Below are 15,149 nucleotides of genomic sequence, written 5' to 3'. Positions count from 1 at the left end.
GATACCAAACAGATCCCGATCCTGAATGGATCCAGACCCCGAAAGGAACCAGATCCCGAACGGATCCCAATCTTGAATGGATCCCGATCCGGAACAGATCCCGATCCCGAACAAATCCCGATCCCGAACTGATCCAGATCCCAAACGGAACCGGATCGCGAACAGAACCGTATCCCGAACTGATCCGGATCCTGAAGTGATCCGGATCCCGATCCCAAACAGAACCGGATCCCAAAACGATCCAGACCCCAAATGGATCTGGATCCCGATCCCAAACGGAACCGGATGCCAAACGGATCCCGACGCCAAACGGAACCGGATCCCGAACAGATCCAGAGCCCGGATGGATCCAGACCCGGCACGGGAAGCCAGCACGGCGCTGTTTTTCACGGTGCTGCTCGGCAGCCCGTGCCGGGTCTGGGACGGAAACTGCGGAAAAGACAAGGAGCAGAGGGGATGGGCATTCCCCAGGTGATGCTGCAGCCCTGGGCAGAAGCGCAAGAGAAGGCCCAGAGGAAATGACCAAAGCTGGTGTCAGGGGCGCCGCAGAGGCAGAAGGCGAGGCCCATTGCCGGGACCAGCCGTGAGCTGGGATTAACACCCTCCAAAACATCTCGGGCTGGGTTGCAGGCAGGACGGGCTGAGCCGGGACAGAAGGACAAATCAGAAGGGGAAGAGATTGGGCCGGACTGAAGGGGACCGCAGGCATCTCCTCCCTCCCCGGCCAATCCTTTGGTTCCACTTAAGCCGGGGAACGGAGCCGTGGATTTTCCAGTGGATACTGGGGTATCTTGTTCCGAAGTTACTGGCTGTGAGGGACCTTGGAGTAAAAGGTCGTTGTTGTCGTTGCTGCAGTGGGAGGAAATCCCTCAGGGCAGGAAAAGCCTCAGGGCAGGAAATCCCTCAGGGCAGGAAATCCCTCGGACATCCCATGGAATTCGGGACTGGGAACACAAACTGACCCCATCGCTTTCCCCAGGTGCCCGAGTGCCCTTTGCCACTGCTCAGGCGGGGTTTGCTGCGCAAGGAAAATGCACAGTTAACTTTTCCAAAGGGCTCTGTCTGGTTTGCATATTCCTCTGGAAAATGCGTGGAAGGTGCAGCTCTGCCCATTCAGCCAGGGAAAGTTTTAGGTGATAGGTTTCTCTTGGAGCCAGGTCTTATCAGCTCTCAGAGAACTTATTACAATGAGACAGTTTAGCTACCCTGAATGGCATGAAATTAGCAGGATGGCTTCCGAGGCAGGGTTGGAAACAAAAAAAGGTTTAATAAAAGGCAAAATCACAAAGCTCTTACAGAGAAAAACCGTGCCGGGGGCTAGAGGTTCTTGCTTCTACTAAAACACCCAGAAAAGCGATTATTTCCTTTGTTCTCTTCCTTTTCTAGTGAATTACCTAAGTGAGACTTTTCAGCCTTTGTCTAGTTAGGTAACCTTAGGTCTGAGGTGAAGTCCAAAAGGTCCTATGAGGTGTCTTTTGACCAAATTGGGGAAAGAAACTTCTAGGCTTTTTGCCTTTTTAAACAGACAAAGAATAATTTAGTCACTCCATCAACAGAGGGCACGTTCCTACATGGAAGTGCCCTCAAACCACCGGTGTGGGCTTTGGGAATCCTGGGGCAAGAGAGAAACGTGAGTCTGCTAAAAGCTGAGCTGAAACCGGGAGCCCCAGCGGAGAGAAAAGACCAACCCCGGTAAGACGAGAGGCCCGGCGAGGACTGGAAATGTTCTCAGGCTCTTTTTTACAGGTTGGGTTATTGCCAATTCGAATTTGCCACTCTGGTGCCCCGAGAAGAAGCCGAAATCACCGGGGCAGACTGGTGCGGGAGTGACGGGAGCCCCGCGCCCAGAGCGCTGCTGTTCCTGGGGTTGTCCCGAATGCCGACGCCCTCCTGGCCCCGGTCCCGGAGACCGGGAGGCACTTTGGGGGGTTGGCTGTGACAGACGTCTTCTCTCGTAGCCCCGGGGGAGAACAGAGCCGCCTTTTCTTTGCCCTCGAGCGGGAAGATCCGGCTCTAAGGGGGAAATGGTATCTCGAGGTTTGAATAAATCTGCAGGTTTGTAGCTGTCCATCGGTGCCTGCAGGCAGAGCCCTGGGCCTGACCGGTTCTCCCGGGAACGCCGCACGCTCGGCTCACCGTTTGTGCGAGGGAAAAGAGAAAGCCGGGAGGAGCGGGCTGCGCGGACGAGAGGCACCGGGAGGGGCACGGCGGCACCGGGAGGGGAACGGCAGGAGCGGGCAGAACGCGGGGAAAAGGGAATCCCGGCCGCGGGAGATCGTGGCCGCTGAGCCATTGGCCGCTCGCTGGGAGCAGAACCCTGCCCGAAGGGAGGGAGGAGCCGCGGGCTCGGGGCAGCGGCTCCCGCGGCACACGGGGCTCCCGGCGGGGCCCGGCCCGGGCGGCTCCGAGGAGCGGCGGGGCGAGCGGGGCGGGGGCGTGTCCATGCAAATGTTCCTCCGCCGCGCGGCATGCCGGGACACGGCCCGCGCCAAGCCCGCGCTGCCCTGGCGCGTCCGCGGGCGCTGCGCGGGCCGGGCCGTGCGGGCCGGGCCGTGCGGGCCGGGCGGGAGCGGGGCCGGGCGGGAGCGGGGCCGGGGTGGGGCCGGCCGTGTGGTGGCGAGGCGTGCGGCGGGCGGGCGGTGCGGGCGGGGCGGGCGGGCAGTCATACTTACCTGGCAGGGGAGACACCATGATCAGGCAGGTGGTTTTCCCAGGGCGAGGCTCATCCCTTGCACTCCGGGTGTGCTGACCCCTGCGATTTCCCCAAATGCGGGAAACTCGACTGCATAATTTGTGGTAGTGGGGGACTGCGTTCGCGCTCTCCCCTGACTTTGCTGCTCAAAGAACAGAAGTTTGAAGTTTTCTATCGCTCGCGGAGCCCCGTCTCTGCTGGCACCGCAGCGCCGGTTTCTGCCTGCTCAGGTGTTTGGGGGACGGCGCTGAACCGCGCCGGTGGCGGCGGTCAGAGTGTCCCTGTCCCGTCCCCGCTAGCTGGCTTAGGGATAGCCGGGGGTCCTGCCGCATCTCCCGCCGGGCCCTCCGCAAACCGGCGCTGCCGGTGCCCGGTTTGTTCCCCGCTGGACTTGGAGAGCGGCTCCCGAGGGCGGCTCCGGACCGCCGTGTCCGGGGCCGGGGCGGTCCCGGCCTGTCCCAGCCCGGGTCTGCGGGCCCGGGGAAACACCTGGCGGAGAGCGGCTCCGAGCGGGTCCCCGCGAGGCAGAAGGCGCGGAGATGCCGGTCCCGCTCGGTGATCGCTGCCTGGGTCACACCTACCGAGTCCGCGAGGGCTGCCGGACTTCCAGCGGCAGGAATTTGACGCGTCCTTGTGAGCCACGAGAGCTGATATGAAAGGAAATTCATCCCCTTTCTTGCAGAATAGAAGAAACTGTGTACGGTGGTTATGCTTAACCCTAACAAACGAGATAGCGCAACAAAGGACGATTTTAGCTGCGAATACAGAAAAAATCGGTCTGAAGGGGACAAGTGCTGGAGCTAATGAGAAAAAAAAGATAAAGTGCCGAGATGAAGTTTACCAGAAGCCAAGGCAAGTCAGCTTCGGAATGACCCCTAGAAAAGCGTGTAAGGAACTGTTTATGATGCAAGATAACAGCAGAGACCATGAACTAACTCAAAATGAGTAGGCGAATTATGAAAAGCCTTTTTAAGAAAGTGTAAACGATGTCTTAGAAATTAAACGAATAAAGACGCTGTAATGCTAGATAAGGGAAATAACTTTGTAACTGTCAGGAAAATCTACAAACGCCAGAGGTTCATGTCCAAAAAGGAGACAGAGGAGTTCTTCAACTTTATTCGAATAAAGGGAGAGAGTCCACTGCAGCACACGTCCGCGGGGTTTTCTCTCCCAGGTTTTTGGAGGGTGCAGCCTCCTTTTCTCCTAACTCCCAGCTGCCTGTTGCCCTCTTCCTCTCCCCACTGGCTGAGGTACCAGGAAGGTGCAGCCTTCCCGACCCACTTGTCACGTATTCCCCCCTTGAACTCGTTATTTTACCCCAACGTTCAGAAGCTCAGCCTTTGCAGACTCCTTCAGGAGCCAAACTGTCTGGGCTCTGCAACAAACCTGCTGCCCAAAGTCAGCAGAGACATTCGGACCCACTTCAAAGACGCTACCACGCATAGCTTCACCCGTGGCATTATTTGTAAAGACATTAGCGCGCATCTTTCCTCTCACAACCAAGGAACGGCAGGAGCTATCCCTCATGCGGCCGGCACGCCGTAATGACGAATACCTGCTCAAGGAGCATCCGGAGGCGCTGCTGAGCGGTTTGCTTTCTGTGTATCAGTTGTCCACACCCGAGCTGGACGGAATCTCTCCTCCCAGCCGTGCCACCGTCGGGAGCGGGGCGCGGAGTCCGCCGTACAGGCAAACCCGAGTCTCGCCGGCCGCCGCAGGCGAGCGCGGGGCGGGCCGGGGCCGCTTCGAGCGCCGCTCGGCCGGGAGCCGGGAGGCAAAAGCGGCGAAGGCCGACCGCTCCGGAGGGGCTGCGAGCTTCTGCCGCCTCGGCACCGACGGGACAGCGACGGGCCCGGGCAGGCAGGGAGTGCTGGGAGAACACTTATCAGCCGCACCAAACCACAGCGGGAGGAAAGCGGAGTGAGAGGAAAGCGGGACCAAGCGCCCAGGAGCGTCAATTTCTGCAGCTGTCATTAACCAGAGAAACCAGGGGAGAGCGCGAACGCAGTCCCCCACTACCACAAATTATGCAGTCGAGTTTCCCGCATTTGGGGAAATCGCAGGGGTCAGCACACCCGGAGTGCAAGGGATGAGCCTCGCCCTGGGAAAACCACCTGCCTGATCATGGTGTCTCCCCTGCCAGGTAAGTATGACTGCCCGCCCGCCCCGCCCGCACCGCCCGCCCGCCGCACGCCTCGCCACCACACGGCCGGCCCCACCCCGGCCCCGCTCCCGCCCGGCCCCGCTCCCGCCCGGCCCGCACGGCCCGGCCCGCACGGCCCGGCCCGCGCAGCGCCCGCGGACGCGCCAGGGCAGCGCGGGCTTGGCGCGGGCCGTGTCCCGGCATGCCGCGCGGCGGAGGAACATTTGCATGGACACGCCCCCCCCTGCTCGCAAGGCTCCGCCCCTGCCCGGTCGGGGCTGTTCTGCAGGCGGTGACGCGAAGGCCGTGGGCACGCCCCCTTCTCCTGGCCCCGCCTCCGGCGATGCGTCACCAGCGTAGCTCCTCCCCCAAGCCCCGCCTGTTTTGCGTCCTCGCGGCCGCTCTGTGGGCGGGGTCTCCGGGGAGGCGGTGCGCGCTGATCCCGCCCCCCTGGGGGCGGGGCCACGCTTATCCCGGCCACGCCTCCCAACGGGGCGGGGCGGGGACGTGGCAGCCGGCACGAGCGGCGCGTACCCCGGGGCGCAGCCAATCAGCGGCGGCGGCGCGCGCACGCGCCCTGGCCCCGCCCCGGCGCCGCCCGTGGCGCTCCGGGTCTCGATGGCGGCGGCGAGAGCGGCCCCGGGCCCGGGCACGGCCGGCGCCGGTCCCGGCCGCTGGGAGGTGGTGCGCAAGGGCCGGCGCGGGCCTGCGGGCGGCACCGGCAGCCGCCGTGCCCTGGGAGAGGCCAACGCCGGTCGCGCTCTGCCCCTGCCCGGTGAGTGTCAGCGCCCGCGGGCCCCCGGTGCGGCGGGCCGAGGTCCCGCGGGTCGGGGGGCGCTGTGTGCGGGGGACTGGGGGCCTTGCGTGGCGCGGCCGGGGGTCCCCGGCGGGTGTCGGGCAGAAGCGGGTGTGGCCGCAGGCTCGCGTGGGGTTCTCCGCCGGCCCCGCCGGTCCCGGAGCGGCCGCCGGTGCCCACGGCGCCCTCTGTGACCCTCCCCCTCTGCCCTCCGCAGCGCCCATCGCCACCTCCAGCACCATCTTCCAGCTGGGCTTCGAGCGGGCGCTGCGGAAGCAGAACAAGGAGCAGGTGCCCCCGGCCGCGGCCGCCGAGCCGCCGGCGCGGAAGCAGCACGCCGGGAAGAGCGGGAAGAAGCCGTCGGGGAACGACGCTGGAGCCCAGCCGGGCCGGTGCCGCTCGCTGGAGGAGGCCCTGAAAGCCGTGAGTGTGCCGGGCCGCTGTTCCCGTGCAGGGCAGGCCCCGTCCCGCTTCAGCCTCACGCGTGGGCTGCTCGCCCCGTGCTGGAGGCCGGAGCCGGAGCGGCTGGAAGGGGATTCCCGGTTCCCCGTGTCCCCACCGTGGCTGGGAGGAGCCCCCAGGCAGCCTCACGGTGGCCGGAACCCTGTCCCCGTCCCTGTGGCGGGGCCCTGGGAGTCACTCGTGCTCTGGCTGGGTCTGCAGAACCCGTCCGCGTCTGTCCCGCCCGTCCTGGTCGTGCTGGGTCTGCAGAACCCGTCCGCGTCTGTCCCGCCCGTCCTGGTCGTGTCTGGGCGTGGAGGGTTCCAGAAGCGGCCGAGGCAGGCTGGCCTGGGGTGATGTGCCCCCAGGGCTGGCAGGCATTGCTCGCTCGCTCCTCCCTTGTCCCCCTCATGCCCTGGGGCCTCCGCTCCCCCCAGACGAGGGGGTTCCCTCTGCGTCCCCCTGCGCTCGGTGGGGCTTCTCTGCGTCCTTCCCGTAGCTCCCCACATCCAGCTTCTGCCCACAGTGACAGCTGGTGCAGGACTGTGTGGCATTCCCGTGTTCCCCGGGGAGGCGGGGCAGCCAGAGCTGTCCCTGTGCTCCGCGGGGACACACACTGCGTGGCCCTGTCACCCCCGAACGGGGCTTTGGGGACAGCTTTCATTTCCTGCTGTGGCACCAGCAGGTTTGCGTGGAATTCCTCTCACGGGCCAAGGTGCCCAAGGGCCCCTGGCGGAGTGTGGCAGTGGGAATCCGCTCGCAGGGAGCTCTCACAGGCTCTGAGCCCTGCAGCAAGCCCTGATGGAGTGTCCCCACAGAGCATCCAGGTGTAAAAGCAGGGAATGGGCGGGTCTGGGTGGCACTGGAGGAGAGGGGTGGGAGCTGCGGCTGCACACCTGGTTTTGTTCGTCAGGTGGCTTGGGTTGCTCGTGGCTGTTTCCTCCCTGGAAGACTCTGGGTGTGGAGTGTGGGCCAGCCATGGCTGGGGTCACCGTGGGCCTGTGCTTGCCAAGCTGCAGCCGTGAGCAAGTCCTTGGTTTGGGCTGATGGGCTCACTGGCTGGGAGCCAGCTGCCCCAGGCAACGCTCTGGAGCTCTGGCAGCAGGGGCTTTCCACGTGGGATGGAGGTGGCAGCATTTCCCTCCGTGGCCCCTCAGGAGTCAGAGTGAACTTTCTCCTCCCTGTGCTTTTTGCCCAGGTGCGTTCATCCTGGTTGAGTTTGTCTGTCTGTCGCTTGCAGCTGGACCTGGCGGATCTGCAGAAGGAGCTGCAGAAGAGCCGGAGCGTGTTCCCCGAGAACCCCTCAGTGTGGGTGAAGGACCTGGCTGGGTACCTCAACTACAAGCTGCAGGCACCCGGGAGCGACCCCGTGCTGAGCCAGCACCCCCACGGTGCGTGTGCTGCTGCCCCTGGGGAATGGTGGGGGCTGTGGTCCTTTGTGACCAAAACAGGGAGGATTTGCTGGGCTCTGGGCTGTCCCCTGACCTGCTTCCTCTTAGCCACAAGCACAGTGACGTTGCCCGTACTGCTGGCAAGCTGGGGGCTTCTCCAGCCACCCCTTCTGCTGGGGATCCCTGCTGCGGTGGGGTTTGGGAGCTCGCTCTCAGCTGTCCGCCCTCAGTGCCGGAGGCACGCTGGGCCAGGATTTCCCTTTCCTGCCTGGTCACCCTGAGAATGTGTCATTTCGGGGGGCAAGGGGGAGGGGAACAAAGTGTCCTCTCCAGGCCGCTGTCCATCCCACAGCATCAGCATTCCATGGAAGCCATCCCTTAGGGCAGGGTTAGCTGCCTCTGACACGGAGTCCCTGGGGAGGAGGCCAGGGCTGCCTGGCTGGGATGAGGATGAGGATGAGGCGCTCCCTGCGCTCGCCTCACACTGGGTCAGTTCCTCCAGCTCTGCTGGAGCTCTCCAGAGCAGGGTCTCACTAAACTCTTCCCTCTCTGGTGCCACCCCAGACTACCCATACTGCCTGGTGAGCAAGGAGCTGAGGAGCATCATCCGGTCCCTGCTGGCAAAGGCGTCGGATTTCCTGGAGCTCTTCTTTGACCACTGCATCTACACCATGCTGCAGGAGCTGGACAAGGCCCAAGGTCAGCGCCTGGGGCTCCCTGTCCCCGCCTCCGCTGTCTGCTCCTCGTCGCCTCTCTGTAATTCCCCCACGGAGGCCGTGGCTGAGCAGGACCTCCCCCATCTCCGTTCCAGGGGAGTCGCTGCACGGCTACAGGATCTGCATCCAGGCCCTTCTCCTGTACAGGCCCCGGATTGCCACCGCCAGCCTGGGCAAGGTGAGCTGGGGTGAGCCACGTTTGTGGGTGCTGTAACCCTGGCAGGGCTGCTCCTCCATGCCACTGCTCAGAGCCCTTGTACCTCCCCACCCTCTCCTGCTGAGGGCCTGGTGTCCCCCGCGGGTTCTGCCTGCCCTACCCAGCAGCCCTGCACCCCAGAGCTGGGTTTGGGGTTTCCCCTGTCCCCCTGCACCCCAGAGCTGGGTTTGGGGTTTCCCCTGTCCCCCTGCATCCCCAGAGCTGGGTTTGGGGTTTCCACTGTCCCCCTGCACCCCCAGAGCTGGGTTTGGGGTTTCCACTGTCCCCCTGCAACCCCAGAGCTGGGTTTGGGGTTTCCCCTGTCCCCCTGCACCCCAGAGCTGGGTTTGGGGTTTCCCCTGTCCCCCTGCACCCCCAGAGCTGGGTTTGGGGTTTCCACTGTCCCCCTGCACCACAAGGGCTGGGTTTGGGGTTTCCACTGTCCCCCTGCACCACAAGGGCTGGGTTTGGGGTTTCCCCTGTCGCCCTGCACCCCCAGAGCTGGGTTTGGGGTTTCCCCTGTCCCCCTGCACCCCCAGAGCTGGGTTTGGGGTTTCCCCTGTCCCCCTGCACCCCCAGAGCTGGGTTTGGGGTTTCCCCTGTCCCCCTGCACCCCCAGAGCTGGGTTTGGGGTTTCCCCTGTCCCCCTGCACCACAAGGGCTGGGTTTGGGGTTTCCCCTGTCCCCCTGCACCCCCTGAGCTGGGTTTGGGGTTTCCCCTGTCCCCCTGCACCCCAGAGCTGGGTTTGGGGTTTCCCCTGTCCCCCTGCACCCCCAGAGCTGGGTTTGGGGTTTCCCCTGTCCCCCTGCACCCCCAGAGCTGAGTTTGGGGTTTCCCCTGTCCCCCTGCACCCCCAGAGCTGGGTTTGGGGTTTCCCCTGTCCCCCTGCACCCGCAGAGCTGGGTTTGGGGTTCCCTCTATTGCCCCAGAGTGGCTCCTGGCCTCACTTGGAGCTGTGGGTCCCTTCCAGGGGCTGGGGGCTGGGCGCTGCTGGTCCCATGGCTCCAGGCTTGGTTGGGCTGGGCTGGGCTGCCCTTTCCCAGCTAAGGTGTCCTGTCCTGCCGCAGTACCTGGAGGTGCTGCGCTCCCATCAGAACCGGCCGGCGAAGTGCCTGACCGTGCTCTGGGCGCTGGGGCAGGCCGGCTTCTCCGACCTCCAGGAGGGCCTGAAAGGTGAGAGCCGCCAGCAGCGGTGTGGGCTCCCCTCCTGGGACTGCCAGCGCCCCTCCACGCCTGCTGCTGGTGCTGCTGAGGGGTGGGGAGAGGTTGGGAAGGACCCCTAAGGTCTGCAGCGCAGCTTCCCCAGGCGGGACAGGAAAACGGCTGGATGGGAGAGGAGCCGTCCTGCCTGGAAGGACAGGGAGCTGCTGCTCCTCCTGCCTGGAAGGACAGGGAGCTGCTGCTCCTCCTGCCTGGAAGGACAGGGAGCTGCTGCTCCTCCTGCCTGGAAGGACAGGGAGCTGCTGCTCCTCCTGCCTGGAAGGACAGGGAGCTGCTGCTCCTCCTGCCTGGAAGGACAGGGAGCTGCTGCTCCTCCTGCCTGGAAGGACAGGGAGCTGCTGCTCCTCCTGCCTGGAAGGACAGGGAGCGTGCTGCTCCTCCTGCCTGGAAGGACAGGGAGCTGCTGCTCCTCCTGCCTGGAAGGACAGGGAGCTGCTGCTCCTCCTGCCTGGAAGGACAGGGAGCTGCTGCTCCTCCTGCCTGGAAGGACAGGGAGCTGCTGCTCCTCCTGCCTGGAAGGACAGGGAGCTGCTGCTCCTCCTGCCTGGAAGGACAGGGAGCGTGCTGCTCCTCCTGCCTGGAAGGACAGGGAGCGTGCTGCTCTGGACAGGGAGCGTGCTGCTCCTCCTGCCTGGAAGGACAGGGAGCGTGCTGCTCTGGACAGGGAGCGTGCTGCTCCTCCTGCCTGGAAGGACAGGGAGCATGCTGCTCTGGACAGGGAGCTGCTGCTCCTCCTGCCTGGAAGGACAGGGAGCTGCTGCTCCTCCTGCCTGCAAGGACAGGGAGCTGCTGCTCCTCCTGCCTGGAAGGACAGGGAGCGTGCTGCTCCTCCTGCCTGCAAGGACAGGGAGCTGCTGCTGCTCCGGCGCAGCTGCCCTGAGGCCCTTCCCAAGGGACCTGCCTGCCTGTCCCAGGGTAGGGACAGCCCAGCCACAGCCCTCCCTCCTCTCCCTGCAGTGTGGCTCGGTGTAATGCTCCCGGTGCTCGGCATCAAGTCCCTCTCGCCGTACGCCGTTTCCTACCTGGACCGGCTCCTGATGTGAGTGACCCCTGTGTCCCAGCGGCTACCAGCGCCCGGGGCTCTGGAGCCAGCACTGCCCTTGCCACACCCCAGTAGCTCAGGGCTCTGTTCTGCAGGATGCACCCCAACCTCACCAAAGGCTTCGGCATGATCGGCCCCAAGGACTTCTTCCCCATCCTGGACTTCGCCTTCATGCCTAACAACTCGCTGTCCCCCAGGTGCGCTGATCCATCCTGGCGCACCCGCGGCCACAGCCCGGGCCCTCGGTGCCCCCCGGTGCCGGCCCGGTGCCCGCTGGCCCTCAGCAGCCTGTCGCTCTCCCCCAGCCTGCAGGAGCAGCTGCGGCGCCTCTACCCCCGCCTGAAGGTGCTGGCCCTGGGCGCCCGGCCCGAGGCGGCCCTGCACACCTACTTCCCCTCCTTCCTGTCCCGCGCCACGCCCGCCTGCCCGCCAGCCATGAAGGAGGAGGTGAGCCCGGCAGGGGCACGGCTGCGTTTGGTGGTCCGTGGAGCCGTTTGGTGGTCTGTGGAGCCGTTTGGTGGTCCGTGGAGCCGTTTGGTGGTCCGTGGAGCCGTTTGGTGGTCCGTGGAGCCGTGCCAGGGTGGACACGTGCCGTCAGGAGGGTGGTGATGGCAGCGCAGGGGTTGTGCTGCCTGCTCCCAGGGGATAGGGGTCAGCAAATCCTGGAGTGGTTTGGGTGGGAAGGGCCCTCGGAGACCATCCAGTGCCACCCCGCCCTGTGGGCAGGGGTGCTGCAGCTGTGTTTGGTGCCTCAGGAGCTGGCTGGCTGTGGCACGTGTGGGGTGTCTGGTGTGCTGGGGAGAGGGTCACACCTGCTGTGCCCCCTCCCCAGCTTCTGACCTCCATGAGCCAGTGCCTGAGCCTGGACCCACTGAGCTTCAGCGTCTGGAGGCAGCTCTACACCAAACACCTCGCTCAGTCCAGGTCAGTCCAGACTGCGGCTCCAAGCGGGGGCAGTGCTCACCTACAGAACCTTTGGGACACCTAAATTCCTTCTGGGAGCTCCTGACCAAGCCCCGTGTTCTCCTTCCCTCCCCAGTTTGCTGCTGAACCACCTCCTGGAGTCCTGGGAGAGCAGCAGCAAGAAGGTAGGGGTGAGCAGTGGGACGGGGGCAGCTGTGGGCTGGGAGGGTGTCCCCGTGCCGCTGGGAGAGCTCCCTGAGCTGGCAATGTCCCCGTGGGACCTGCGCTTGCCCTCCTGCTGCCGTGGCAGCCCAGGGGGTCTGTGGGGAGCGGGGGGGTCCTGATGCAGCTGCTGCTGTCCCCAAGGTGCATCAGTCACTACAGGAAACGGTTCGCTCCTTCAAAGTGACAAACGAGGAGCTGGCAGCTCGGGGGGCTGGAGGGGACCAGGATGTGGCCGCCTGTGACGCCGCCTGCAAGGTGAGGGACAGGAGGGGCAGGCTCTGCCCGGCAGCACCCGGGGCCAGATCTCAGCTCCGTGCTGGGGCTCCGTTGGCCCCTCCTGCTGCCAGCACGTGCTGGGCCAGGGCCCTGCAGCAGCAGACACGCTGGGGACAGATGTGCTGGTCCCCGTCCAACCCCACAGCTGTCAGCAGATGTCTCTGTCCCGGCTGGGAAGCCGGGGGTGGGTGGGCCCGGTGACAGTGACAGGGCCTTGTCCTCCCCCCCAGGAGCTGCTGTGCAAGATGAGGGGCCGGGGCTTCCCCTGGTCACGGCTGCTGCTCGTCCTGCTGGTCTTCGCCGCTGGCTTCTTCCTGCACGACGTGCACACGCACGGCTCCTTCCAGGGTACGCTGGGGGCTCGTAGAATAATCCAGGTTGGACAAATCCTCTGGGAGCATCAGGCGTCCCCCAGCACTGCCAAGGCCACCACTATGCCACGTCCCCACAAGTGCCGCATCCACACGGCTTTTAAACCCCCCCGTGGGATGGAAACTCCACCATTGCCCTGGGCAGCCTGCACAGCCCTTTCCATGAAGAAACTGGGTTTTATTTACAGCCTAAACTTTCCCTGTCACAAGCTTGAGGCTTTTTCCCTTTGCTCAGAAGTGATCCTCCTCGCTGGGATCCCTCCTGTGGCTGTTCCCTGGGTAAAGCCCCTCCGTGCCCCTGCCTTTGTCCTGTGGCTGCAGTGAGCAGTGGGGCCTGTCCCTCTGTCCAGCTGGCTCTCCCGGGGGATGCAGGCGCTGCAGGCAGGCTGCCTGTTCCCCTTTGGGAGGCTCTCCCTGCTCAGGGGCGTCTGTCCGTCTGTCCCCTCCTGGAGGATCTCCCGAGGGGTTCCACAGCACCGCCCGGGCCGCGTGTCCCCACGGCGTCCTCGGGGACAGACGGACGCGTGTCCCCGCGGCTGAGGGCCGCTCAAGGAACGCTCTTGTCTCTTGCAGCCTCGTCTTCTGCTCGGCTGCTCCACTCCTCCGGCGTCCTGCCCGCCTCCCAGCTGGCCTGGCAGAAGGTGTCCCGTGGCTGCCTGCAGGGCTACAGGTCTGTGACACGGCGTGGCTGGCTGGGGCCAGGGCGTGAGGCTGTCGTGCAGCACAGCGAGGGCCTGGCAGGGAGCCGGGAGCTGATCCCCAGCCCTGCCTGGAAGCACTTGGAGCTCACGCTGGAGCTCTGCCCCCCTCACCCTGTGGTGGCAGCTCCGTGGCCAGGTGCTCTGTGGGTGCCACTGGTGCCGTGGTCCATCTGAGGGCTCCCTTGCAGGTGGCTGGAGCGCAGCCTGGCCCAGCACGGTTCCGTGGCTGTGTCCGTCCTGTGGCCGCAGCTGGAGCTGCTCTGGAAAACCAGCGGTGAGGTGGCCCGGGCCGTGTCCCAGCAGTGCTGCTCCCTGCTCTCCTGGCTCCATGGCAGCCTGCCCTGGCTCGGCGACTGGGTGAGTGGGGGCTCCCAGGGCTGGAGGGGACAAGGAATGCCACCGGGGGGTTTGTAGGGCCGGGAAAGCTGTCCCAGGGGGAGGCCTGCAGTAGGATGGTGACATGTTTGCCACTGCTCCTGGCAGGAGCCCCCTGTGCTGGTGTTCTGGGAAGGGGACAGCCCCACGGCAGGTCCCTGATGCCATCTGTCCTCCTGTGGCACCAGCCCACCCCAGCTGTTTCCAGTGACTGTGGGAGGGAGAGGGCTCGGAGCACTCCCTGGGGCTCCAGAAGCCAGCATTTTGGTGGCAGTGGGGTGACATGGGTGTCTCGCCGAGCGTGGGTGCCCTGTCAGCCGAGTGCTGGAGAACGTGGGGAGAGCTCACGGGCGCTGGAGAAGGGAGGGATGGGGTGGGGTGGCACCGTCCTGGGCGGCCAGGGCCCCAGGCCCTGTGCACCCCCGAGGGGCTGGCGTCCACCCCGCGCCGTCTCTGCTCCCCCAGCTCCAGAGCCGGCTGCCCGAGTTGCTGCTGCACCTGGCCGAGTGCGCGCGGGAGCTGCTGCTGTTCGTGCTGCGGAGCTGCCTGCTGCCGCTGCTGCAGGGCCTGGCTGCGGCGCTGCAGCGGGGCTGGCAGCACTGCCTCGACTCCTGCAAGTGAGCAGCCCCCGCCGCGCCTTCCCCTCGGGCTCTGCTGGCCCGGCTGCTGCTGCAGCTGTGCGCCAGCTCGGGGTGTCCCCTAGCGCTGGCACCAGGGCCGGTGTGGCCCCTTTGTCCCCCTTGTCGTTCATCCCTTCTGGCTCTGACCCCCCGTAATCCCTTGTCCTCGCTTTTCCAGTGGGGACGTGACGTGGGAGTGCGTGAGGGACCACTTGATGAGCTTCACCTACTCTTCCTGGATTTACCTGCAGAACGCAACCCTGGCCCTCAAAAACTGGGCGCTGGCCATGATTTCTGGGCACTGAGCTGCTCTCTGGAGGTCACCCGGGTTCTGGAGCAGCCAGAGCGCAGCAGGACGCGGGGCAGCGGCGCCGAGGGCCGCGCCCGCAGGAACTTTGGGTCAAATCGGGGCTTTTGGGGAGGTTTATTTTTTTGGGGGCTGGGGAGACACACGTCCAGGTTTTTCCATACCCTGTGACTGCTTTGGCTTTCCCTGCACCCCTGTCCCTGGGGGGGTGATCCCCATCCCCTTGTGTTTTGCCTGCTTACAGGATCAGGGGTGGACACCTGGAGCCCCTCACTTCCCACCCCTTCCTACCAGTGAATGAACTGATTTATATTATTATTTTTTCCTTATAATTGCTCCGTATGCTTTATAATTCTCCCTAATTTCTTCCTAATTCCTCGACCCGCACCTCTGCCCGCGTGGGTGTGCACGGGGGTTGGGAGTGCCTGCACAGGTGTGTGTGCAGGGGCACCTGTGCGTGCCTCGGTGCTCACCCACGTGTGGGCACGTACAGGTGTCCGTGCCTCCATGCACACCTGTGCTCCGTGTACGTGTCCGTGCACAGCCCTGTCCGGCCACACCCCGGTGTCCGGTGACACCCGGTGTCCTGTCACACACCCACTGTCCGGTGACACACACCCCCTGTCTGGTCACACCCGGTGTCCGGTGACACACCTGGTGTCAGGTGACACCAGGTGTCCGGTCACACCACCTGTCCGGTCACACACACCCCCTGTCCGGTCACACACACCC

General features: G+C 64.9%; 1 protein-coding gene and 2 non-coding genes across 3 annotated transcripts; 2 read left to right on the top strand and 1 right to left on the bottom strand.

The window, feature by feature from the left end:
- Positions 1–2,664: 2,664 nt before the first annotated feature.
- Positions 2,665–2,828, top strand: LOC137472029 (U1 spliceosomal RNA). The gene has a single exon (XR_010997984.1). It is a non-coding gene; the product is annotated as a U1 spliceosomal RNA (small nuclear RNA).
- A 1,851-nt stretch (positions 2,829–4,679) lies between these two features.
- LOC137472028 (U1 spliceosomal RNA) lies at positions 4,680–4,843 on the bottom strand. Its single transcript, XR_010997983.1, has one exon. It is a non-coding gene; the product is annotated as a U1 spliceosomal RNA (small nuclear RNA).
- Positions 4,844–5,403: 560 nt separating this feature from the next.
- On the top strand, positions 5,404–14,777 carry TMEM214 (transmembrane protein 214). Its single transcript, XM_068183083.1, has 17 exons — positions 5,404–5,610; positions 5,849–6,054; positions 7,313–7,463; positions 8,028–8,162; positions 8,275–8,357; positions 9,444–9,549; positions 10,555–10,636; positions 10,735–10,836; positions 10,945–11,086; positions 11,472–11,563; positions 11,679–11,727; positions 11,909–12,022; positions 12,274–12,391; positions 12,988–13,084; positions 13,304–13,472; positions 13,956–14,107; positions 14,289–14,777. Exons 1-17 carry the CDS (start codon positions 5,454–5,456, stop codon positions 14,413–14,415), a joined length of 2,082 nt encoding a protein of 693 aa, XP_068039184.1. The 5' UTR covers positions 5,404–5,453; the 3' UTR covers positions 14,416–14,777.
- The last annotated feature ends 372 nt before the right edge of the window (positions 14,778–15,149 follow it).

This window comes from Anomalospiza imberbis, chromosome 3, assembly GCF_031753505.1.
Source record: "Anomalospiza imberbis isolate Cuckoo-Finch-1a 21T00152 chromosome 3, ASM3175350v1, whole genome shotgun sequence".
Taxonomy (NCBI): Eukaryota; Metazoa; Chordata; class Aves; order Passeriformes; family Viduidae; genus Anomalospiza; species Anomalospiza imberbis.
Note: the sequence above shows the minus strand (reverse complement) of the source record. Positions and strands in the feature narration are given on the sequence as shown.

What these genes read in the sequence shown, in the direction of transcription:
- TMEM214 (XM_068183083.1), top strand. Translation starts at nt 5,454, where the DNA reads ATGGCGGCGGCGAGAGCGGCCCCGGGCCCGGGCACGGCCGGCGCCGGT. An exon ending in CACGCACGGCTCCTTCCAGG is followed by an intron (nt 12,392 to 12,987) that starts GTACGCTGGGGG and finishes TGTCTCTTGCAG; the next exon opens with CCTCGTCTTCTGCTCGGCTG. An exon ending in GGCTGCCTGCAGGGCTACAG is followed by an intron (nt 13,085 to 13,303) that starts GTCTGTGACACG and finishes GCTCCCTTGCAG; the next exon opens with GTGGCTGGAGCGCAGCCTGG.